Below are 26,151 nucleotides of genomic sequence, written 5' to 3'. Positions count from 1 at the left end.
AGAATAAAGGCGCTTTTTGTTGAGGGCCCATAACAGGAAGTTACCATTTTCTAGGTCAAATCACACGCTGTCGCTACTGGTGTTAAAATGGAGATAAGTCACCAGTTCTCAGCCTTTGAGAGAGGTGTGTGAGGGGTGCTTGTGGGCACATATGTGTGTGAGAGTGTGTGTGTGTGTGTGTGTATGCATATATAGTCAAAGATTCCGTCAAATGGCTATGGTGTAAGTCTATCTCAGCTGTCATTGACTCTGGGCCTCTTTGGAACCATATTAGGAAGTTCTATTTTGAGAAACAACTCCCCACACCAAGGGCTGACTTTCCTGCACATGGAGAGGGAAGAATGAGCCCTTTATCCCTGACCCTTACCAAATGGGCTGCTACTTGAGCAAGGGGTGAAAGGTGGCCCAGTCAGGAGCACAAACTGTTTTCCTATGAAAGGCGGCTCTCACTGCTCCACAGTTCTGCCAGTGGGCCCACCCCAGGCAGGCTTCCTCTTAGCCTCTTCTGGAAGAGGACATAGCTCCCCAAAAATCTTTGCCAGACAGTCCACATATGCTGAGCTTTTAGGGTCAGGATTAATTGAGTGAATAAATGTGAAACAGAACTCCCATGTACTAAGTCTTCAAAACAGGTTAGCTAATATTAATATTCTTCTTCTTCAAATCAGGGGATCATCGTCTATTAATGACAGGAAGAGACTTAGACTAACCATCTGGTCCTACCTCTCATTTTAAGGATGAAGGAATTGAAGTCAAGAGAGGGGAAATGATCTGTTTGAGGTCACACAGCAACGTAGTACCAGAATAAGGATCCATTCATTCATTCATTTCATTGACAAGTATTTACTGAGTACCCACTAAGGGCCAAGTCTGTTCTGGGTCCTGGGAATATAATGGTCAGAAAACAAAAGGACCTGGTCCCTGCCTTCACAGAGCTAGTATAGTGAGGGAAGCAGATGGTAATTCTATAATTACACAAAATATAATAACTCTGGTATTACAAAGGATAATAATAATAATAAACAAATAGTGTTAACTATGAGCCAGGCCCTATTCTAACCTTTATTAACTCACTTAACCCTCGCAACAATCGTATGAAATAGGTACTGTAATTATCTTGATTTTTCAAATGAGGAAATTGAGGCACAGAGTTAATCAGAGGCAGAGCTGAGACTGGAACCCAGGAAGCCTGCCTCTCCAGTCAGAGAGCTTACACCACTATGACGGACTGATTTTTATTCCTTTTGGCCCAGGATGCTATCCCAAAGTGGAGCACCCTAAGCAAACTTTGTAGCAGTCACTGGGCTCTGAGATGGAGGACCCACCGGCCCTGGGGCTGGGCTGCTGGAGATTCTGTGAGAGACGTGTGCTTGGCTGGCAAGGCTGGGCCTTGGCCATACAAATGAGAAATAAAGAACAGCTTTCTAGTTGACTCTGTGTATTTCTAGCCATACAGCTTCTGGTTGATCACGGGGCTTTTGAGCTCAAGGGCCCAGTTCACATTCATGGCTGCTAACAGGGTAGAAGTTCCAGGAATGGCTGTTGAACGAGGCTCAGAAATATTTTGTAGCCATGCATTTGGTCTCATTTGTTTTCTCTTTTGGCCAGGCATGAGAAAGAAGAACCTAGGAAGGGGCAGCCGACACCATCCCTTGTTCACTTACTTTGATGTGAACAAGTGCAGAATAGTTGCCAGAATGGTGTTTTTCTGAAATAATTCAAACCTTACACTGTGAAACCTCATTCATCTGGACTCACTAATTCAGAAATTATGAGGATTCAAGCAGGGCTGGAGGTTTACCCTTGTATTACCCAGGCAGAAAGCATGTGCCATGCAAATAAGTAGTATAAACAAGGGCACATACATACTCTATTTCAAGAAACAAATGACTTCACATTATTTTGAGCACATAAATGCTGGGATGCATGCGATTACTGCACTTGACAGATGTGTTGTATCAGTTCTTTAGGGCAAGCCTGGCAGGCATTTATTTGCAGAAGTTAGTTTCAGTTACTCTTGTGCTGATGACCAGTTCCATTCTTTAACCATATTCTATGATTGCGGTCTTTCTTTAGTTCAGACTGCTCTTTCCCCCAGTGAGTCTGATGTAATGAAGTGTGATATTCAGTACTCGGGATTGGAACAGCTTGAACTCTGCTCTGGAAAGCTAAAACTGATTAGCCCTGCAGTGGATTTTCCCCTAAATGCTCAACCTTAAATCAAAGTCCCAGGAAAGGAAAGAAAGAAAGAATCTTGGGAGTGTGATTCTTCTCTTTGGTAACTGAGAGTAGCAGCGGTAACCTCTTGAAATTTCCTCCACCCTCCCAAACACACCCAGTGTGTCGCGTTCAGAGCCCTGGCTTGGGGCTGGAGGTGGAGAATTTGCATTTGAGTCTGCTTTGTCACTTGCTGGACACATGACCTGAGGCAAATGACCTCCTGAGGCTCTTTCCTCATCTTTAATAACTGGAGAAAAAGGCTTTCTTGCCAAGGTTACTATGAGAATTAAGTGATTCTGTGTATTTGCAAGTGTCTAAAACAGTGCTTGATGCATACATGTTAATAAAAAACAAAACAAAGGATTCTTTGTCTTTGACAGTACCTTCCTCAGGAGAAGCGCTGACCTCACCCATCCACCTGGGCAGAGAAGTGATATCATTAACTTCTCCCCACCCCACCGTACAAATCGAGACTCAGGCTTAACCATAAAGTGCAGAGTGTGACTGTGCGGTGGGGGTCAGAGGGTGTCAAAAGGCCTTGTCTAAGAGCCACATGGCACAGTGTGAAGAGTCTGCCGGGACCCTGTCACCTCTCACACCTGCTCTGGATTCAAAGGGCTCCAACGTGGGTTTTCATTTAGTGCTTGGCCCTTCGATTAAGACTAGCTATTCAATGACAGTGCTGCAGAGGGGGCCTGTTGTTTCCAGAGTAGATGCTGCAGACCTATCTTTGATCGCCAGGACCACATGGGCCTTTCGGAGACCTTGGCTTCTTTTTATGGCCATGGCTTTAAAAATATCACCCCAGAAAAACCAGCTCCAGAAATATCATGAGGAGGGGTGAGGGAGTGAAGAAAGAAGGAAGATAATGTTGGGAGTTGTGGCTTGGGATTTTGATTTATCTTGCCAGTGTTGCTTAGGCTAGTGTCTCCTACTGGAGCGTGAGCTCTCCAACAGCAGGCACCTTCTGTCCCATTCGCCACTGCATTTATTCTCAAAGGCTAGAGCAGTGCTTGCCACATAGTAGGCACCCAACAATCGTTTGAGGAATGAATGAATGAATGAATGAATGAGCTGCTTAGACTATGTTAAATGTGACCCAGTCTATGGCAGCAGCTAGGCAGTCATTTAATGGATCACAGTGAGGAGCACAGACTGCTCCCAAGAGAAGCAGTACCTCAGGAGCTGGCATCTCTGTGTGACGCAGTTGGAGACCTATAATGAATGCCCCAGGTGATGATTTAGTGGAATCAACTCCTTGGCTTGTCTGGGGATTATACCAGGGCTCCCCTTGGTACTGCAGATGGAAATCAAAACAGACGCCTGTTTGCCCTGAGTGCCCGTGTATTGTGGATACATTCTCCTCAGTGCCCTCCCTCAGAGGCAAGTCTGTGTGCTGACAGCTGATGTAATTGCGGCCTCCACCCTAGCTCAAGTCCTGCCATTTCTGTTTCAGACTCCTGCAAGCGCTTCATAGCAGAGCTCCCTGCCTCTCCCAGTCTGCTTTCTAGTTCAGCCTAGGAGTGCTTCGAGAGCTCTCTTTCTAAAGCATAGCTTTCATCTTGCCTCTCCCTGGCTCCTACACCTACTGTGGCTCCCACACCTGCAGAATGGAGTGAGCGTCCTCGGGACACCACACTTGTTTATGCTGACCTCACCTCCTGTTTACTTATCTGTTCAATACACACTGAGTGAATGCTGACATATGAGAGGTGACAGAGGCTGGTGCTTGAGAGCTGGCCAGCCGGGGTCACACTGCCTGGGTTCAAATCCTCAGGCAAGTTACTCTCACTTCCTTTTCTGCGAGGGTCACCATGAGGCTGCGTAAAGTGCTCAGCACAGTGCCAGTATTCAGTAAAAGTCAGCTCTTCTTTTTGATAGGTGCCATGGCCTATGACCTGAGGATAGTAGACTTAATTTTGGCCTTTCGGGAGCTTTGGGGTCCCCTGCAGGAGTCAGGGAAGTCAGTGATGATAACAAGGTGTGATCAGTGTTACCAATAGAGGAAATCCCAGGGTGCTATGCGAATACAGAGGAGTGGCACCTAATAAGGTCCTGGAGGAAGGAAGGGGGTAGTGTCAGGAAATGCCACAAAGACAGTGAGATGCTTGTCTTGAACAAGAAGCAGAAGAGGTTGGGGAAGAGAATCCTCAGCCTGAGGGAACAGTATCTGCAAAGACATAGGGGAATGCGTGCAGGTTGGCATGGCTGGAGCAAAGATGGGGGGCAGGGGCTGGCAGGCCAGAAAGGCAGGCAAAGACCAGATGGTAATGAGTCTTGAGAGACGTGCTAAGGAATTGAACTTGACTCTGAAAGCAATGACATGTGAAAGAGGGAGAGTGTTATGGCCAGTTGGGTTTTTTCCAAAAGATTCCTCTAGCTTCAGTGTAGGGAATGGACCAGAGTTGTTTAGTGACACAGAGACAGATAGAAAGGCTTCTGTCATCATCTAGGTTAGAGAAAGACCTGAACCAAGGCAAGGACAGGCATTGAGGATGCAGACTTGAATGGAATTGATGACCAGTTATGTCAACGCCAGTGCACAGGAAGGTGTCTAAGACAAGGAGAGTGCCTGACACTGATGTTATATGTGCAACCACAATTTCCATTCACCACTGGCCACAGAGGGTCAATTTGGTTTGTTAGACAGTGAAGAGCTAAAGGAAATGTGTGGCCTGAGAACGATCTGACAAAGGGTCCATTTCAGGAAGATTCTTCTGGTAAGCTTACATGTGTGGGCTGGACTGAAAGGGAAGAGACAAGGAAGATCGAGAGACCAGTTGGAATGATGCCGAGTTAATAGTCCTGATAGGACTTCATGAGGGTTTGCACCAGGAGAAGGGTGATGCGAAAGGAGACAAAAGGTCCAATCTGAGCCTGAAAAAGGGCAGCAGACGTTGCAGCTGATTGGATCCTGGGATTGGAGAGGTCAAAGAGAAGACGGAACTAAAGACAATGGGTCAGCACCCGCACGTGTCAGAGAAAGTGGAGCATGAATGCTGGTTGAACACCCACTGTGGGCAGCCACCAGAGGGTAGAAATGGCACTCAGGAAAAGACCGTCCTTTCCCTGGTAACACACAAGTGCATGCACAGTATACAGAAGGTACTTACTAATTGTGTTAAATTGACTAGACCTGCCACCAAGCATACCAAGGCCTGGGCAAGCAAGCAGGACCACCAACTCACCTGCGCAGAGCTCCTGTGGTAAGGGGAGTAGTGGAGTGGGCCAGAGATGGCTGTGTCGTGAGGGAGGGCCGGGTACTGGCTCTGCATCGGGGGAGGATGCTGGTTGCCATAGCTCCCGTAGTTATAGCTTCCCGTGTATCTGAAACGCATTAAGCACGGTGAATATCGTGAATAATAGCAGGGAGAACCAATCAGGTTGACACCTTTAAAAATCAACCTCACCTCTCCTTTTTCCTTTTTGTTCTTTTCTTTCTTTTTTTCCCACTTTTCTTCTTTTGGATTCTTACCATTTCCACTCTGTGGCTCTGTTGTACTAAGTTTAAACTCCCAGGTTGATTTTTCTTCTCCCCTCAGCACACCTCCCTTACCACCCAGTGAGCGCTCAGGGAACGAAGGCCAGCCCTGAGCAAAACATAATTAGTGATGGAAATCTCTACTCCTGTTGTGTTAAAAAGCCTCATATTAGAGCCTGAAGTCAAACAGGAAAAAAGAAGAAACTACTTTGCAATTTATGTTTTTATATTTTTCAGGCCTCTGCTTCCCCATGACGGGGAAGGATGTGGCATGTTTCTGGGAGCTCTCTCCTGGGGGAAAACACCATGGCACAGTCAACCAGGCATCAGAGACCCAGGTTCTAAGCCTGGCTCCACCACTTTCTAGCTGTGGGATCATGGGCTACTCACAAGCTCATTTCTCCCATCGGTAAAAGTGCTGCACGCGGGTATTCTGAGGGTCAGATATGTGAGGACGCTCTATGAAAGACAAAGTCCTCTGAAGACATAGGATATTATTATCACTGTTCTTAATAACATCCTTACAGCGAAGCTGCTGACAGGAGACCACGTGGGTGTCTATTCTGCTGTTCCTGCAGAATCAAAAAACTCTCAAACAGTTTTCACAGTCTATTCCAAAAGTGTGAAATAATAGTCTAGGAGGCCCCCTGAGGAAATAATGGCTGCCCCATTGACTGGTCGGGGCACCTGAACCTATGAAAATAACACCAAGTAAACCAGCAGCTGGGCCTGCGCACACCCTCAGGGGCGCTGCCTGGCTGCATTACCCTGGGCCACTGCGTGGAGGGGACTTTGGAAGCCCTCTTCCTCCCCCATAGCTGGCCTGATGAAACCTGGCCTGGGGGCTCACTGCACCCACACAGCAGTCTCTCGCCTTCTGGGGAATAAAGGCCCCTTTTAACATCATCAGTGTTTTTCAGATCACTGCACATTAAATAATATGAGATTAGTTTCTTTCGATAAAGACAAAGCATAATGGCAAAAAGCTACTATGATTCAGGTAACGCTTTTAAATGGATTAGTAGTTTATTCGTCACAGCAACATCACTATATAGATTTGAAAAAATATGGGCAAAATGAATGATTTCTTTATTCAGGGTCCAAAGCACCACTGGAACCCACCGGGATTCCCTGGACCCCGTTAATAACTGCTGCTCTCCAGCGACCTCCCACCCTCAGGTGGGGAAGTGCTCCTCTGATGGAGTCATAAAAGACGCAGCCCTACCATGAAGCTTTATAAGGCGGCAAAGGGCACAAAGAGCCACCTGGGGCACTGCTGAATGGGAGGGAAGAACACAGGCCTCCGAGGCAGAAAGATGCTCAGTCTGGGCCCCATGTTTACCAGCTGTGTGACCTTGGGGGGTTGCTAGCACCTACCTCACCTGGTGGTTGTGGGGACATGAGACAGTTATACACGGTGCAGTGCTGAGCACACTGCGAGGACTCAACAAAGAGTGGTGCTCTGCCTGTTCTTTGAGAAAACAACCGCTAAGTAAACCCTGCTTTTTAAAATCAAACGTAAAAGTAAGGCAACATCCCAGAAAAGTCACCTACCCGTGCTCCTCTCTGTGGGGATAAACTGGTATCCTGTGTGTGACGGAGGAAGAAGGCACATGAGTACTCCTCATACAGGGCAGCTGTTGGGAGTTGTCAGCTGGGGACCCTGCCGTTGTCACTGTGTATGTAAGAGACCATGTATATGACTGCATCGCTCCTGCAGAGACAAATTAAGATGCATCAGTCACTAACACAGTTCTTGCATCTGCTTTTCTCCCTTAGAGCACTTTAGTGGCTTCTCATTGCTCTCAAGCTGAAAGCCAAAATCTTTTACAAAGCATGTGTCTCTGTCCCTGCCGACCTCACCAGAAGTAGCCTCTGCCCACTGCTGTTCTATCTGATCCAATCACAGTATCTTTCTTTCATTTTTTCCAGAGTACCCATGATTCCTAGCACCACAGGGCCTTTGCACATGCAGTTTCTACTGCCTAGAACCGTCACTTTTCCCTGAGTACTCACTCTTTCTTCATACCTCAATACAGAGAAGCTGTCTCGAAACCCCTGACTAAGTCAGATCCCATGCTGCACTACAGTCCTTCATGGTGCCTACCACAATTTGTGATCTTATACTCATTAATGAATGTGATTTAGTTAATGCCTACTCCCCCCAACACCACCACCAGACTGTAAGCTCCATGAGGGTAGGGGCCTTGTCATTTTGCCCACTATTAGATCCTGGTGCTTAGCACAGAGCCCGGTGGCCACAAGACTTTCAATACAAATTTTAAAAGGGAGAAAAGGGAAAGGAAAGATGGGAAGAAGGAGAAAGAGGGAAGGAAGGAGAGAGGACAAAAGAAAGCTCAGGGTAATGTGGCTCAGACAGGTCCAGCAAAATAACTTCTCCATGCTCAGCTCAACAGGTGTTAAGGATCCAACAAACTGCTTTAAGCAAACATAAGTAGATTATTGGGCTCTGCCTGCCCAGGTCTTTTTGAAGATTATTAGACAGTGACCTTAACGGTGACCTATTCCATACATATTATTAATTCCCTTAATTTACTTTTTAATTGGATACCTTGAAAGTGCTGGGACTTTCAAGAGGACTGGGAAAAGAAACTGACAAAATTTAAAAGCTTCAAGATGCTTAAGAATTTTATGAGATGGTTAGAATTTTTTAAAAATGGTAATTTAAGAAATCTCTAATAGTGCTAATTAAATTACCAACTTAATTTCTGGTAAGTTTGAGAATATTGACATAGTGGAGATAATTAAACTATTTTAGAAGGCAGAGGAAATAGGATTCAACACCCCCTTGTAGGCACATGGAAAACTGAAGAATTGGTTAAGGGAGGCCATTTTTAAGGTGCAGTAAAAGAGAAAACTTGGTTCTCCAGTCCTCTATTTTCTGCAGCAGACCATTTTTATCTTAAAATTCTGCTGGGAAGATAAAGATATTCATCTAAAAAATTCAGTCCATTCCATCCCAAGGACTTTGCAAATAGCACACAAGTAGCTGCACTGATATGGAGTAGCAGGGGGAAGTGAAAAGTTGGTGGATCAGCACTGTGCCAATGATCTGACAGAGACTCGGTGAGGAATACCCTTAAAGGGAGGTGACAGTGGAATCCTATTTTAAATACCTTTGCTTATTATTCAAAGAACTCTGTATTGAACCCTTTTGTAAACTGGAGAATCTTTTGGAATGCAAATAATGTCCTTTTTTTTTAATAAAGTGCCAGCGATTCATTCCAAGAGCATGAAAGGAGACACTATTTACTGAGCATCTAATATAGGCCAGGCACCATGCTAAGTGCTTTACAGCTACTCTTAAAAGAAATATTATCCCCACTTCATAGATGAGGAAGCCAAGAGTTAAATCTAATAGAATTTAAGGGAGTGGTTAGGAATACAGAAGATTCAAGAAGATAATGTGACAGTGGGAGTGAAAGAAGAAATTAACATAAAATTGGAGCAAAAAGTGCAAGCAGGAATGAGGCAAATACTCTGAAGGTCCAAATTCTTCCTACCGGTGGGCCTTAAACTTGGCTGAGTTTTCCAGGAGCCAATGCTAAAAGGGAAACCTGACAAGTTAGGAGCCATAAGATAGTAAACAAATTGCTCAGGGGTATACTGTCCTTGGAATTAAGATCAAACAGGAATTTCTTTCAGATGTCCTCACAGAGAGGCAACTGTGGATATTCACCAGTGTCCTCAACAACACCGTTGCAATGGCCTCTGCGTCTGGATTCTTAGGACTGTTCCTTATGTCACACTAATCGCAGGCTAGTGGCGTCACATAAAACTCCAGTTCAGGAAAACTTAGAATGTTAAATAACTTGCCCAGGGTCCCACAGTGAGTGGGTGGCCCAGTGGGGCTCTGATCCCCAGTCTGCCACACACCTTCCACTCTGTCTACCATGTCTCTTTGCTCTGGGTTCCAGTTCTGCCATGTCCTGGCTGTAAGATCTTGGGCAAGCCTCTTAAACTTTATGAGTCTTTCTTTCATATTTGTAAAGTAGGGATACTAGTGTCTATCCTGCAGGACTATTGTGAGGATTAACTGAGATAACATATGTCAAAGAGCCTGGCACATGGTAGGCTTTCAATGATATTCAGGCACGCTTCATTATGAATTCAGGTGTTCTTAAAGTAGAAATTTCAGTAGAAAATTCATGCTCTCTTTCTTTTTTTTAAAGATTTTACTTTTTTCCTTTTTCTCCCCAAAGCCCCCGGGTACATAGTTGTATATTCTTAGTTGTGGGTCCTTCTAGTTGTGGCATGTAGGATGCCACCTCAGCGTGGCTTGATGAGCAGTGCCATGTCCGCGCCCAGGATTCGAACCGATGAAACCCTGGGCTGCCGCAGCGGAGCGTGCAAACTTAACCACTCGGCCACGGGGCCAGCCCCAGAAAATTCATGCTTTCTTAAAGTAGAAGTTTCTATATTTCCCCTTTTAGAGTCCAAGGAAGACAAGTTTCTTGGGTCAGATTCTGTTACCAGGATTGAAACGTTTGAATAGCAACAGTAATTTGACTAATTACAGCAAACTACTACATATGTTTTTCTGTAAAATCACAGGTCTCCTTATCCACCAGTACAGCTTAAAAGTACCTTTCTGGTTTGCACATCGACACCTTGTTTTCCTCCCCAAAGATAATGACTTTAGCAGGCTGTGTGTAGGCATCATTTATAATAACTGCAAGAAGACTGGAAGGAAAAACCCCCAAAATGACCATGTTCCAGATGATGGGATTATGTGTGATTTCCCTCCTCTATATTTTGAACTTCCTATGAAATTATATTACTGTTATAATTTTTAAAAATACCCTTTTTATTAAACAAGTTATCTCTCTTGGTGGTGGGATTGAGCGTGGTTTAAAAATTTTTTTCTTTGTTTTGCTTATCTGTATTTTTCTATAATGAATGTGTATTGCCTCTGTGAAAAGAAAAACGTTATTAAAATATATTAAACAAATTTTACAGTTGGAAATGGAATTGGAGGCGGGGGTGGGAAGTTTGGGAGAACAATGAACCAGCCACAGCAAGCAAGTAATTAACCCTTGAAGCCCCTGGGACCTCAGGAGAGCACAGTGAGGTCACTGGGTTTTTAAAAGGGGCAGCTAAGGAAGCCAAAGGATTTTCTTTTTTTTTTTTTCTTCCCAAGCAGTAGGAAGACACAGTGATAATAGCCGTCACCTGAGAGAATGCAGCAGAAGTTACTTTTGTGTGAGCTCCTGGAGCACAGCAACTGTTCCTTATTCATCTCTGTATCCCCAGCAGAGGGTCTGCCAAATAGTAGGTGTTCAGTAAATTTTTGTTCCATTGAATTTGTTGTTGAAGGAGTAAATGCTGCTAGAAATAGACGTTATCAAACAAAAAGCTAGTGGAACTCTTGGAAAAATGGGCTCCTGTGGTCTGGGAAACAAAACCCCTAAATGGCCATGTGCCAGCAATCTAACAGATCCACTCAGGCAGGCTTAAGCAGATTAACACCTACTGGCTTGGGTGAGAAACCCTTTTTGCCTGGGGAGCAGAAAAGAACACCCCTTGCATACCCTTTCCTACCAGTGGGACCTCCAGTGAGAATTGCTGCTGCTTCTTTTTTTAAGGAAACTAATAAAAGAAAATCTGTGCAGTTAACAGTTTGTGCTTAATTTTTAAGACAGCTCTAATGCTTTTTATTTGTTAGTAAAACAATAACTAACTTTCCCTTTTTGTCTAGTTCCCATATCTTTCTCTTATTCTCCCCTCCCCATTCCGTTATCCCTAATTAAAAGTCTGAGGATAGTGGTGAAACCCCCTGATCTTTGAGAATCCTGTAAAGATCCTAGAGGATTTGAGAATCCTATAAAGATAAGTTGTTGTTCACATTATAGTACTGAATCCTCTAGAAAGGAACATTTTCTTTCTTTCGCATCCCCAACAAAACATTCTTCTTCCCCAGGTTGTTTTTTTTTTTCCTTTTTCTTTTAAGGGGTTTTAAACACAGGACAGGGAGGGTGCTTGAAATATTATAGGCAATGAATAATGATTTGTTGAATGAATGATCTTCTGCCATAACCCAGACTTCGTGCTAGTTTTTCTTATACATTGACTCATTGAATCGTCACAACAACCTTTAGAGTTAGGTAGTTATTACCTCCTTTTTCAGGTGAGAAAATTGAGGCCCAAGACTTGGTCAGGTTAAGTGGCAGAGTTCAGATTTGCACCCACATCTGCCCACCAGCAAAGCCGTTCCACAACAATTGCTTCTTACACTTGAATGTGCATTTGAATCACTGGAGATCTTGTTAAAAGGCAGATTCTGATTCAGTAGGTTGGGAGTTGAACCAGAGATTCTGCATTTACAACAAGCTTCTAAATGATGATGATGCTGTTGGTCCATGAACCACACTTTTGAGTAGCAAGGCTCTATGATACGCTGTCTCCCGTCATGCATCCTGCATGTTGAGGGCCATTGAAAATCAGTAGTTGTGAGATTCTGGTACAGACTTGTGAACATTTGGACTGCTTCCTAGTCTGCCTGGCCATACCTTCCTTCAGATCTTGGACTAAATCACTTGAACCTCTTTCCCACTAGGATTCTATGAACCGTGACAGATGTTGCTTAGGTTTTGAGCTAACCTAAGTCTTTGTTAGTACCTTCCTGATAAATAGGCTCCTTTAAATACGTCTAGATTCTAGAGCTGCCCTGCCCATGTGATAGCCAGTATAAATTTAAAATAAGTAAAACTAAATACAATTAAAAATTCAATTCCTTAGTTGTACTTAGCCACATTTCAAGTGCTCAGTATCCACAAGTGACTATTTCTACCGTTTTGGGCAGCTCACATTAAAAACAAAAACAAAAATGTTTCCATTATTGCAGAAAGTTCTATTTGAACAGTGTTGCTTGACAGTGTTTGATATTAAACAAACATTTCCAGTAACTTTCAAGACTGAGATAGGGAAAGGTTTCATATATATATACATCCCCCACTGGCTATCATCTATCCTCAAGGTAGTTGTGCTTAAGGAGATACCTGAAGTTGAAAACCTCTTGACCAATAGTTTACCCAAGTTACACTTTACCAATACTTCCATGGCCAAAATCTGATTGACAGAACTCACCAGGGGCAGCAAAAGACTCAGTTCCCAGAGAGAGATATTGATTCCTGATCTGGCCCCTGCCTACCTCTGCAACATCCTCTCCTGCCACCCTCCCCCTCATTTGTATACGCTGGTCAGTCCTCACTCTGCCAGGCTCTTCTCTGCCTCAGGCCTGTGCACGCGCTGTTGCCCACTACCTAAAATGTTCTTTTCCGCTTCCCAACACTTATGTGGCTGGCTCCTTATGGTACTTCAGGTCACAGATAAACATCACCTCCTCAGAGAGGCCTTCTCTGACCACCATCTAAGGCGGGTCCCCCTTTTACACTATTGCATAGCACACTGTTATTTTTACTCGTAGCACTTATAACTATTTGAAATTCTATATTTACATGGTGGTTTCCTTCTTTATTGACTCCTTTACCCACCAGAATGTAAGTATCATGAGGGTAGCAACTATGCCTGTTTTTTTCACTTTTGTACCCCTAGGACATGGCACAGACTAGACACAGTATACATATTTACTGAATGAATGAACGAACAAATGAAGGAATGAGCGAATCCAAAGGTCCCAACACCAAGCCAAGACCTTGATGGTATGAAGACAAGAGCAGATTCAACAATTTATTTTCAATCCCAGTTTATATTTCCTAATGCCATTCCTTTAAAGAAAAGGAAGCAGCAGGGGTGGAGGAGGAGGAATTCACTGGCAGTGACAACTCTGAGATTCTGTCCATGAGTCATCACAGGCTCTGTGGAAGGGCCGTGGTGTCCACCATATCCCACTCACTTTAGCTGCCCTCGCGATAACTGAGCTTTTGTTACTTGGGAAGACTAGGGGCCAGTTATCTTTGTTGCATCCTCAACTCATGTAGAGAAAACGCAGCTGGGCAGGCCAGATGTTCTACAGTTAGGGCCATTTATGAGGAATTTGCCTTTATTTCTTTAGGCATCCTAGCATCTCAGTGATTTAATTTGCTAGTTTTGTGTTGCAGGGAACCCATGGTGGGAAGTTGAAAACATGAGTTTAATAGTTAACTTTTATTGTCATTGCTGAAGGAGGGGATACTTAAAATGACATCATAAATGAGGTCTTAGAACCTTTCCATGGCCTGACCCAGAGAGAGTGGGAACTTAACATTTTGCTTTAAATGACATTAAAGAATTGTGGCCCAATGTCATGTTAAGTGGGCTGCTCAGTTTGGTACCACCTCCCATGCTCCTGAGGAGGAAAAGAGCCAGCTTTCCTAAAGGCTTCTGAACTTTGCTGGGCCATCAGGGAGGTGGCAAGCCCACAAAGTTAGCGAAAAGTGGATAAATGGGCTAGATTTTACCTTGTGGAAATCTGTTGAGATGGAATCCTTTAACCAGTCTCTTATCATGGTGTTGCCATAGACTTTAACAAACCCAATCAGAATTGGCCATGCATTAGGTTCAATTTTGGGTGCCTGATATTCCTTTCCTTTCACTTTCTTTTACCCCCCTTTTTAAAAACAACTAAATACAGTCTTAAGAAAATATATTTAGAAATACATATAGGTATGGACACAGAACTACATATAGATGTAGACAAGAAGAGTGGCTGTTTTCCTAGTGAGTCATAACTCATTATCTATACTACTTTGTATTCACTAGTCCTTGTATCAAAGGATGCCAGAAGGTTATGCGCAACAAACTAATTTTCTCTCTGTGCTCACCAAGCAGACATAATACTGTTCTATTTTTCACGGCTGAAAAATGGGGAAGTGTCCATCAAAAGTGAGACACTGATATGTGGATGAGTGTCAGATACCTGATTGGCCTTTACTCTCAATAAGTCGAACTTGATAATATGTTCATCATCTGAGCAGTGATATTCAGAGCATGCTAGAAACCCAACAAAATAACTAGATAACGTAAAATTTTATTTAAGGTGTTCATAAACTGTTTTAGCCAAGAGGTGTTTTGTTTCATTTAATTTTCCCCCAATTCTTTATTTCTTGCTTCCTGGTTTGGGTTTGGTTTTGCTTTTTGTCTTTTTAATTGTTAACCACTTCAGATACCTTTTTGGAAAGTAATGGTGTATAAATCAAGCAGTAATTTTAAGACAGAAATAAAAATTAAGTGGGCATGAGAAACATATGCTAACTTTTTTAAAAAAGAAACATGGCAAATGCATTTTATAAGATTTACAGTAATTGCTTTGCAATTTACAGAATTGTTCAATGAAAAATTGCACAAATCCCAAAATTCAAGAAGCCTACCTTAATAGATTTCCTAATATTTAGGTGTATATCATAGATAAATAATTTGTCCTTTATAGTGTAATATCTATAAAACCATATATGTTGTTAGGAAATTATCTTTATGTTTCCTCCAAGACCATGGCCCACAATACATGCCAAGATTCAGTCTAATTTAGCAATGGAGTATTTCAAAAGTGGTACTTGAGAAAAATATTACACATAGTTTTATATAGGATGACATTTTTAATGCCCTCTGGAGATATCTGAGAACAAAGCTGGAATGTGCCAAAATCTTCAAAGGTTACAATCATCTGAAAAGAACCTGTTTCACATTTGTATTTCTACGAAGCTACTTTTATGACTCTTGAACACATTGCGCAGAAATCTGAACACATTTATGATATTCCTGTGGCTTTGACTATCACACCTGCCATACCTTGAGGCCTCCAAATTGCTCCGAAGAAAGCCAGGCATACTCACTAGCTGGATGATAGTCGTGAAGAGATCCTAGACACCTTTCCTTCACATTCTTCCTGTATCCTTATTTCCTTAGTCTCCTTGTTTGATATGTTGCTACACTACAAGAAAGGTTCCACTCAAATTCTTTCTGCTTCATAATGCAGAACTGTTTTATTTGCATAATTTCTCTGTTTGTTTTAGAAGTAAGCATATTATCACTAACTGACTTGCGTGTGTGTCTCCCGGGACGGTGGTGGGGGTATGCAGGCAGCTATATGGCTCCTGGCTGCCCTTACTGCCCTCATTCCTTCCTGAGTGAGGCAGGGCACTCGGGATGGCTGCCCCCTAATTCCAGCCTTGAAAGGACCCCTGAGCAGCTGAAGAGCTGTGAACAGTGTTCAAGTTCTCTTCCCTGTTTATTTTCAGTGAATAAAGTTGTTCTTTTCTCTACAACTCCTCTTCCCAAGCCTTCAAAGCAGGAACTACAACAACTCACTAGGGAAGGAAAATGGGAGGGAGATGGGAGGAAGTCATGGTCTTCCTCCTTAAAGTAGAAAACAAAACATGATTCGAGGTGCATCTCTGTAAACAAATAGAGTGATGCTCAAATCTAAACTTCCACTGAGGAGGAGGACCCTCTCTAGCTATGTACCCAAAGTGAAATCAAAGTTTCATCTGCTGCCAGTTACTGACAACCCTACTTCTCAGTATTCTGAAGAATCCAGTCTCCCTGACTAAGGGCCACTGAGTTTGTTGGCAAGTGTCCGCCCCTGGCAAAGTTCAAAAGAGGGCAGGCACCTTACAGGCTCTTAAGCGTCTGCTCATTCCTTCTCTGAGTAGCTCTAGTTCTGGAGAAAGAGCAAACTTTGGGGAAGGAACTGATAAAAAGACTCCTAGGACATATACTTTAAGTTCCCTGAAAATGGCATGCTTTCTCTTGCCTCCAGGCCTTTGTACTACTTACTTCCTCTGCCTGGATTACATTTTCTCTCATTATTCAGTCTGCTCAGACTCTCCAGATATAGGTTGGAGGTCCCTTTTTGTGCTCCCCTAACATCCTGGCCCTTCTCCTAATAGCACTCATACATTATCCTGTAACTACTGCTTGTTCATCAGAACCCTAGCCTCTAAACCATAAACTCCCAAGGGGCAGGGCCCATGATTCTCTTGTTCATAACACCAGCTGTCTTAAGGTTTAGCACAGAGAAGTCACTTGAGAAACATTTATTGGATAAATGGATAAATGGATGGACGTGTGAGTGAGTGAATGGATGAAAGACAACATCCTAAATAGGACAATCTCATCCTATTTGGTCTTTAAAGAGTATAATTTAGTTCCTGGTCTATTCTGAAAATAGTCCTATTCTAAGTAGAGCTAGGATATAAGCCCACACTATGAGGGTCTGGGGGATGATTCCAACCTGGAGGGTGAGGAAAATGTCAAAGAAGACGAGCAGGATTTTATGAGAGGGTAGAAGGAGGATAGTCCTGGAGGTGGAACAGAACAAGAAGCGGTTTGGAGAAGAGTGCTTTAAGGCTGTAGTGTGAGGCAGTGGGCTCTCTGCCCCAGCACTTTGAGGAGGCACAAGCTTCGGGACAGTTAGCCCAATGGGCAGTGTGAAAGTGGACAGACAAGAGTCTGGAGGCAGGTAACCAGCTGGAGAGTCACTGTAGATGACTACGAGGGGTGGGGAAGAAGGCCTGAACCACAAGGCAGTAGTGGGACGGGAAGGAGTGGGTCAGCCAAGATTTGTGTTAGAACAACTAGAGTTGGGAGGTGTGGTAGAGAATGCTAGCTGTCTCCCCAAAATCTGTTCCCCATTCCCTTCCTGGGGACACGCCATCCTACATTTCCCAGCCTCTCTTTGCAGTTCCTTGAAGCCACGTGACTAAGTCCTCGTTGATGGAATATAGGTAGAAGTGGCATGTGCCATTTCAGGCCAGCTTTTAAGAGAGTGGAGTTTCCTCCTCCATACCCACTTTCCATTTCTGTCAGCTGGCTGCACACTTGACAGAGCCCTAAGGCAGTCGTCCTCAAACAAGTGAGTGTCAGGATCACCTGAAGGCTTGTCGAGCAAATCACTGGGCCCACCCCTAGAGTTTCTGATTCAGTAGGTCTGTGATGGGACCTGATACTGAGCATTTCTAACAAGTTCCCAGGAGAAGCTGATACTGCTGGTCCATGGACCACACTTTGAGAACCACTGCCCTTGGGTATGGTGAAGGCCAGTATTGAAAGAACACGTGTTTCCAAATAGTTGCATTAAAGAGAGCCTCCTCTCCCACCTAAACACCCTGCCAGGGCTGTTTGCAAGAATGAAATCGATTTCTACTGTGTTAACTCCATACATCTTTGGATCTATTTGTTACAGCAGCTTAGCCTATCTTAACTAATACAGGAGTTGAGGGAGAGGAAGGATTTGAGGCTGACTCCCAGGTTTGATGCTTGGGTAACTGGGAGGATAGTAGAGCAGGTTTAGATGGAAAGATTATGAATTACTTATCACAGCCCTCCACACCACAAAGACTGGTCTTTTCACCTGCCCCACCCCACTCAGGGCCCACCCAGCAGAAGGTTGTCTCAGCCTGTGGTTTCTCGTGCCCACTCCTCTCCCGTGAGCTGAGTCCTTCTCATCTTTTAAGGCTGCCTTTGAGTCTCACCTCTCTCCTGCAGGCTTCCCTCCTGCCTGCCAGAGTCCAGGCGGGAAGGAAAGTGACTGCTTCTCTCTCCAAACTCCTGTGGTGCTCTTGGCTGTAGTCCTCATTTTATAGGCATTAATAAGAGTAACCCTTTCCGTCTAGATAGCACTTCACTGTTACCAAAGCACTTTGGCCTTTCCTATGTCATCTGATCCCCACAGCAAACATGTGAGATCCTGGATACACACACACACACACACACACACACACACACACACACACACACACTCACTCACACCCCTTCTCTATTATTATATGTTAGCTAACACATTTTGAATATTATATATACAATGTATCATTTCCACGCGTCTTGTGAGCAAGGACATTTGTGGAATGTCTGAGTGAATGAATTTGTTTATGTCTACTATTGACTATGGTACCCAGGACAAGAAATTTAACCTTCTCACCCTTTTAGTTTTCCTCCCTAAAATGGAACAATATCTGCCTTGCAGTGTTATTGTGAATATCAAGTGAGACAATTATGCAAAGGTCCTTTTCATATCATAAAGTAACATTTCGATATTAGCATCTAGCTATTACTATCCTTGTAACATCTCCTTTTTTCCATTTCCAAAATTTATCTTGGCATTCAAGATCCTCGAAGATGTGTCTTCAACTTACCTTTCCAGTCTTCTAAGACTCCTTCATGGACCTCTGACATTTTAGCCAAAGTTTACCATTCCCTGAAAAGGCCCCACACTTCCCTACTGCTGTGCATTTGCTCATGCTGTCCTCTGCCCAGAAGGCCCTTCTGCTATAGCTTTGTCAGTTAAAATCAAGTTCCGGCTCAGATCCCCCTCTGCTGTGAGGTATTCCTTGATACCTCCAACCAGATGCACTCTCTCTTTCCTTGGGGAACCCATAGCATCAGTTTGTACCTCACTTATTTCCCCTGCCTCAATTGTGGGTACCATGGCTTAGCATTTGGTTTCCTGTCTACCCCACTTTCCAGAGATATGGCTCAGTTTCTGGTTCATAGAGAGCTCCCTTTTCTGTTTTCAAAGATGGCCATGTATTAATTTATGTTTTATATCATTTTAATCATTTCAGTGGCTTAGTTTTTGGGGACTAGAGATTTTATTATGTACTTAATCAGCCAACTTGAAAACAGAAGCATAAGCAATATGTACAAACGAATAAATGAATAACTGCAAGTCATCCGTAAATCCAGGAAGATACTCAGGTTTGGGCATTGTTTTTGAGGGGTTGGAGGGAAGAATATTTTTCCAGAAAGCTCTTGCTTTAAATGTTAACTCCCCACACAAAGCCTTTGAGGCAGCTTTCATTACCTGTAGTGCTGAGGCCAGTGTACTCAGGGGATGGGTTGCTGACAGGGGAAGAGGGAGGTGGCACTTCCACAGATGTGGCAGATTTTGCTGGAGAAAACGATGGCACTGGTGAAGGGGTTGGCGGGGCAGCCTCCGTCAAAATAATCTCTTCTCGGACTTCTGCTGCGGGTAGACAAAGGGTAAGTTCTTGGAGCCAAAGGTCAAGGCAAGTTGTCTTTAAGGGACTTTAAAAAATGAAATATTCTTTCTGTGTCATGTCACTCCTCTGCTTAAAACCCTTCGATGGTTTCTCATCACCATCATGGCATGCAAGGCAACTCCCATATACACACATGCCCATCCTAAAGAAGAAAAAGACATTATTGGTTCCACACCACTTGCTCACCATAATTAAATTCTTTGGGATACAGAGTTAAAGAAACACAGAGCACAGAAGTAAGGAGACAAATCAAATTAACAAGTAGGGCAATTCCCAGTGAAATGCTGGCTTACCGGTGCTTCCTTCTCCCTTCATGGCTCGCATGAGCTCATTGGCCCTCTCCTGACAGTGCAGGGATTCTAATAGGTAGAGCACGTAGTCATCAAACATCAAATGAATTAGGTGGAAAGACCCTGGTGAGAGAAGATACAAACAGAAAGGTAAGTCACGTCAGCTCATGTATGCCCCCTCTGCCTGGTCAACAGCATATGTTACACTGTGCTCTAATGCTCCGTTCAAGACTCTCATTCCCCACTCAGTGATCTCCTAATGGTCAGATCTCTTCTTTGCTGTATCCTCAGCCTAATGCTTAACGTAAGCTAAGTGTCATTAACACTTTGTGGCAAGTGAATCTTTTCCTTGTTCAATCTATTAATATGACACCACCAAAAGTGGCACCCATTCAGCCATCTGTCCAAATACTTCTGAGCTCTCATATACATACTAGCCTCAGCCTCGTGTGAACACCTACTTTGTTCAGCTTCTGTTGACTTAGTGTCTTTCATTTTTATCTCTTCCACAAGTGTGTCTTATTTCTCCAATTGGACTTTAAGGATGTCCATGGCAGGGTCTTTGCCTTCTAGGTCATTGGTATCTACCAGTTACCTGACATAATTCTAGAAGCACAATTGAAGTCTTAAATCTGCAACTGAATTATTTCTTTAAATGTTTCTGAGACCTCCGTTTAGCACATGGTTCTTAGAAAAGGTAGTAAATTGAAAAGATTTGGCATTCTCAAGTAATACTCTTCATTTTTAATCTAGAGTAGATTATTTCATAAAAAGGGATGTGAACAATCATTTTAAAAGATTTTTCCAGGGGCTGGCCCTGTGGCCAAGAGGTTAAGTTCGCGCACTCTGCTCCAGGCAGCCCAGTGTTTCGTTGGTTCGAATCCTGGGCGCGGACATGGCACTGCTCATCAAACCACGCTGAGGCAGCGTCCCACATGCCACAACTAGAAGGACCCACAATGAAGAATATACAACTATGTACCGGGGGGCTTTGGGGAGAAAAAGGAAAAAAATAAAATCTTAAAAAAAAAAAAAAACACTAAAAGATTTTTCCAATGTGCCAGTCTCTGTGCTCAAAGTCTTAATATTCACTAACTTAATCTCTAAACAACCCTGTAAGGTAGGTACTTCTATTCCTATTATGCAAGTCAAGTACTTGTGCAAGATGATACAATTAATAGATAACACATTATTTCAAACCTTCTTTTCTTGCATGTCATGCTGCTACCATGGACAGTGGAATGATCCACATATGAAGGGGCTCAATTCAGGTCTGCTGTAATCAAGACTTCATGGATACCAGAGTCAGAGAGAGGGGCCAAGTCTTCATCTCCAGTCTCATGTTTCTAACTCCCAAGAGGACATCCCCATGTGGATATCCTGCAGTTCTATGAAATGATCAAAACTTCTTTCCTGCCTATCTACAAACTGACCTTCTCTTTCTATTTCTCTCTAGTTTTTTAGAGGGAAGGCTTTTTTAGAGGCCTTATGAGACTCTCTGACATTATTTACCTTGTGATTCTATCATCATCATCACCACTACTATCATTATAATTGTTGTCACTGTCATAATCATCATTATCCATCATCATCATCATCGTCTTCACACCTACCATTTACTGAATGCTTACTATGTGCCAAGAACTCTGCTAAGCATTTCACACAGCTCTCATCCTTACAACAAGCTGTGAGATAGGCGGTCTTAGTCTTTCTTACAGATGAGGAAATGAGTCTCGCCATCAGAATTAAGTAGGGATTCGCCTCAGTTTGATCTGGCTCCAAAATCTGTTCCCATTCCCTATAGATCATCTAGTCCAGCCTCCTCAGAGCACAGGGTAAAGAAAGGACTTGGTGCCTAGAAGGGCCTTGTGAATTGGGAGCTATGCCTTTTCAAATCTCAGAAATAAGGTGATGGGGGCCAGTGAGGGCTTTTGGATGACTCTTCCTTGGTGGGATTTATCAATTTTCTCCTTTTTAATTGCACCTGACTTCTGCACACACACACATACACACACCCTTCATTTCCAAGAGACTGATTCTTTTGGACTAGAAAGGCTACAGAAAAAAATCCCTGGCTTAACACTGAAGCCTCCAGATGCCCAGCAGGTCATGCACAACTAGTCCTATACCCCCTGTCTCTTTGGAGCCTGCCGCAACCTCTGATCCTCGCATCTACAGAGCTCAAGGCCAAGGTCCCCTGTCCTGCACTTTCTCCACATTCTTCCTCTCCCATGAGTGCTGTGTCTGTTTTTCAACCCCACTTGGGATTCAGCAAGGTTCAGGTTTTGCTGAGTCACTGTGAGATGCAGTCTCAAAAACTAAAATTTCAATCCACTTCCCCAAAATAGGTCCTGTGAACTGCTGAGGAGGCATACCATTGTGCATAACTGCACGGATGCTGGACCAAACTGCCCAGGTTGAGGTCCAGCTCCGCCACTTGGTAACTGAGACCTTGCATAAGTTACTCCTTGTAAATGTTAAAAACGAAATCAGCCATTTAGCCCTCACTCTGTGGCAGCCAGTATGTCAACCATTGTAGATTTACTATTGCATTTAATCCTCATCACAACCATTTGAGCTGAGTGATACTCTCCTTTTGCAAAGGAGGAAAATGAGGCTTACAGAGGTAATGTAACTGTCCAATGTCACACAATTATTAAGTGGCAGAACCAGGACTTGAACCCAAGACTGTCTGATTCTGAAGTTGTTCATCAGTCGTGCAATACGGCTGTCTAAAAGGGGGACCATAAAACCTGTTACAAAGTACTATAATGAGGAAAAGTATACGGTAGTTGCTTAATAAATAGTAACTATTGTTATTATCTCTAAGGTCCCTTTTGCTACTAATGTTATAAGATCCTACAATATGACTGTTTTGTGCATAGAGTCAAAGAAGTCAAAAGATAGCATCAAATACTTAAAACGGTCTCCAAAATGAAGAAATATTTGCTGAGATGTTTCTCCAAGTCATCAAGGATAGAAAGAAAGAAAGAAAGACACTGTGAAACAATGAATTAGAATGGAAAACCCTAGACTTTAAAAATGGGTTTAGTACTGGGAGCACGGGCAGCGACCTTAGAAATCATCTATACAACCCCCTATTTTACAGAAAAGGAAACAAAGATCTGATGAGGTGAAGAAACTAGCCTAAGACCACACTGTTGGAAAACATCAGAGCTGGGCTTGGAGGCCAGCACTCCAGGGGAGTGTTGATCTGGGGCTGCAAGCTCTCTTCGTGAATGGCTCCGATCAGTTACCCAGTTGCTCTGATAATTTTCTATCATCTTTCAAACAAGAGTCAGTAGAGCTGCCGCTACCTGCCTACACTCGTGCTAAGTGCTCTGAGCACAAAGGAAACTTAAAGCTCAGTCACCGACTCCACAAAAGCCACAGTGTCCTTAGCCAGCAGAAAGCAATCATTAAGATGAGTGGGCAACAAACGATTCAGTGCCAGGACGTCATGGGCACAGGAGCAATGCAAATAGAAGAAGAGAGGAAAGTGAAAAAGCAGACACAGAAAGACTGATGGGGGAAGCGGAGGAAGGAGGGCTGGGAGTGGGAAGGGGGAAAGGAAGAGAGACAGACAGGAGAGAAGCAATTACAGCTAACATTCCCTGCTTTATTTCTCTCCTTAGCCCTTAACACCATCTGCTCGACTATATGTTTAACTTATTTATCTTCATCACGTGCCTCCCTACACTAGACTGTAAGCTCCATAAACGCAGGGACTTTATCTGTTTTTTTTTTTCCCCCACTGCTCTATCCCTAGTGTCTAGAACAGTGCCAGGCACACAGTAGAGGCCCAATGAACACTTGTTAGACGAGGGAATGAAATGAGCAAGCCCTGACAGCTTACCATATGCACTGGTGCTGAGCTCTTTCAACTTCCCAACAAGACCGTGAAGAAGGTGTCATATTTATCTTCAATTAATACATGAGGAAATGAAGGCTCAAAGGGTTTAAACAAGTCCCCTAAAGTCACAGAGCCAGTGAGCATCAGAGCCTGTTATGGCAAAAGGTATTAGGATGGAGCCAAGAGGAGATTTTTGTTGTTACATGGTAACATAGTCAACTGCATTTTATAGAATCAAAGCATTTCTTTTCTCTTAGGAAAATTTTCAAACATATAGGAAAGCATGTGAATGGACTCACCACCCAGCTGTATATTTTACCGTTCTAATATTTTAACTATATTCGAATCAGATTTTTTTAATTGAAGATAGAGATGAAGCCCCTGTGTTCCCTTCCTGAACCCCATTTCTCTGCTTCCTCGTGCTCATCCTCTGATGTAATTACTGTCTTGAATTTGGTACTTATTGTTCACACGCATTTTTATACTCTTACTGCATATTTCATGTATCCATAAATAATATATGGTATTGAATTCTGTCTCCAAACTTGATATAAATGGATCACACTTTACAGAGCATTCTACAACTCGCTTTTGACAATCTACCCCCACTGATGCCTGGAGCTCTAGTTTGATGGCCATTGTTTGAACACACCACGATTTATTTATCCATTCTCCTGTTGAGGGAATTTAGGCTGTTTACCATTTTTCACTATTGGAAACTGGCTTTAATGAATATTTTTTTTGTGTGTGCCTGTTTTCTTGTATCTAGGCCCAGAAGTGGATTCGCTGGGTCCAAGAACACCTGCATATTCAGTCTTACGAGATAATGCCAGATTGCTCACCAAAATTTTTTACATTCCTACTGAGAGTACATGAAATATAATGTTTGGCAGTCTGAAAGGTGTGAAATGTTATCTTACATTCTTTATAATTGCGTTACTCTAATTACTAGAAAGGTGCCCATCTTTTCATATGATTGTTGTCCATCTGAATGTCCTCTTCTGTGAATTGCCTATTCATAGTCTTTGCCCATTTTTCTGTTGGGGTATTTGGAGAATATTGAGGTATCTGAATTTATATTGGACTATTTAAAACATTTATTTAGAGGGGTTATTAATCTTTTGTTATATGGATTGCAAAATATCTTCTCCTTTTCTATGTCTTTTATCTTTTAACTTTGTGTATGCTGTGCTTATTAAACAGAAGTTTAAAATCCAAATGTAGTGAATTTTGGTAATTTCTTTTATGATTTGTCCTTGTCTGTGCCTTTTTAAAGAAATAATGTTCTATTCCAAGGTCATAAAGATATCGTTCCATATTTTCCTCCAAAAGATTTAAGGGCTTTTTTTTTTAATTTAGATTTTTCTTTTCAGAAGTTATAGGGAAATGGTCTAATTTTGTTTTATTTACCCTAAAATGCTTGTCCCAGAACCTTTATCCACTGATTTTTAATGCCCTCTCTGTCACATAAATCATCCATACAATCCTCTCATTTTACAGACAAGGGAACAAGGGTCTGACGAGGCGAAGACAAGCTTCATGGCAGTCTCTCTTGGGCATCTCTGTTCTGTTTCATTATTCAGTTTGTTTAACTATGTTAGAACACCACATCGTCTACCTCTGTACTAAACCTAATATCAGGCAAGCAAGTCCCTATAATTTGTTCTTCTTTACCCTTGAAAATGTCTTTACTATTCATGGCCTTTTGCTTTTCCATATGAATTTTAATATCAGATTGTCAAAATCAAAGGAAAAAAAGTTAAGAATTGGACTGGAATTCCATTGAATTTATATATTAATAGGATAAGAAGATCTTCTTGATGTTGAACATTTTCAAACATGAACAGAGTATATTTCAATAATATTTTAAAAATTTCTCCTTGAAGGTCTTCAAACAATTTTTGTTAGAATTATTTTGTAGGTACCTTTTAGTTTCTGTTGCTATTATGAGTGGGAGAAAGAGATATATATATACTTAACTATATTTTCTACTTAGTGCTAAGAATGTCAATGATTTTTTAAAAAACTCAATTTAGTAACCTGGTTGAATTCTTATTTGTTGTATTAGTTTGTAGATTCTCTTTTCATTGTCAGCCATCATGACATCTATAAATAAAGACAATTTTGTGTTTTCCTCTCCAATTCTTGTATTTCCTTTCTTTTTCTTACAGCATTGGCTAGGACTTCCAGTTCATATTTATTTGAAATAGTGTAAGAAGGCATTCTTGTCTTATCCATGACTTGAATGGGAAAACTTCTAAAGTTTTACCATTTAGAATAATGTTTGCTGCAGATTTTTGGGTGCCCTTTAACATATTAAGTAAATTCCTCTCTATTCCTAGTTTGCTA

General features: G+C 42.6%; 1 protein-coding gene across 7 annotated transcripts in view; it reads right to left on the bottom strand.

Moving 5' to 3' along the window:
• Positions 1 to 26,151, bottom strand: part of RFX4 (regulatory factor X4) — a 177,547-nt gene that overhangs the window by 4,933 nt on the left and 146,463 nt on the right. For 4 of the 7 annotated variants that reach the window (XM_070254114.1, XM_023631039.2, XM_070254113.1 and 1 more), the window contains 4 exons: positions 19,953 to 20,072; positions 19,461 to 19,622; positions 7,256 to 7,415; positions 5,409 to 5,547 (listed from right to left, as the gene is read on the bottom strand). In XM_070254114.1, the coding sequence (XP_070110215.1) occupies positions 5,409 to 5,547; positions 7,256 to 7,415; positions 19,461 to 19,622; positions 19,953 to 20,072 (581 nt within the window). The remainder of the gene's footprint in view (positions 1 to 5,408; positions 5,548 to 7,255; positions 7,416 to 19,460; positions 19,623 to 19,952; positions 20,073 to 26,151) is intronic. The other 3 variants (XM_070254112.1, XM_070254115.1, XM_070254116.1) reach the window with 1 other exon arrangement.

This window comes from Equus caballus, chromosome 28 (genome assembly GCF_041296265.1).
Source record: "Equus caballus isolate H_3958 breed thoroughbred chromosome 28, TB-T2T, whole genome shotgun sequence".
Lineage (NCBI taxonomy): Eukaryota > Metazoa > Chordata > Mammalia > Perissodactyla > Equidae > Equus > Equus caballus.
The sequence above is the reverse complement of the archived record's forward strand: the minus strand, read 5'-3'. Positions and strand labels throughout refer to the sequence as shown.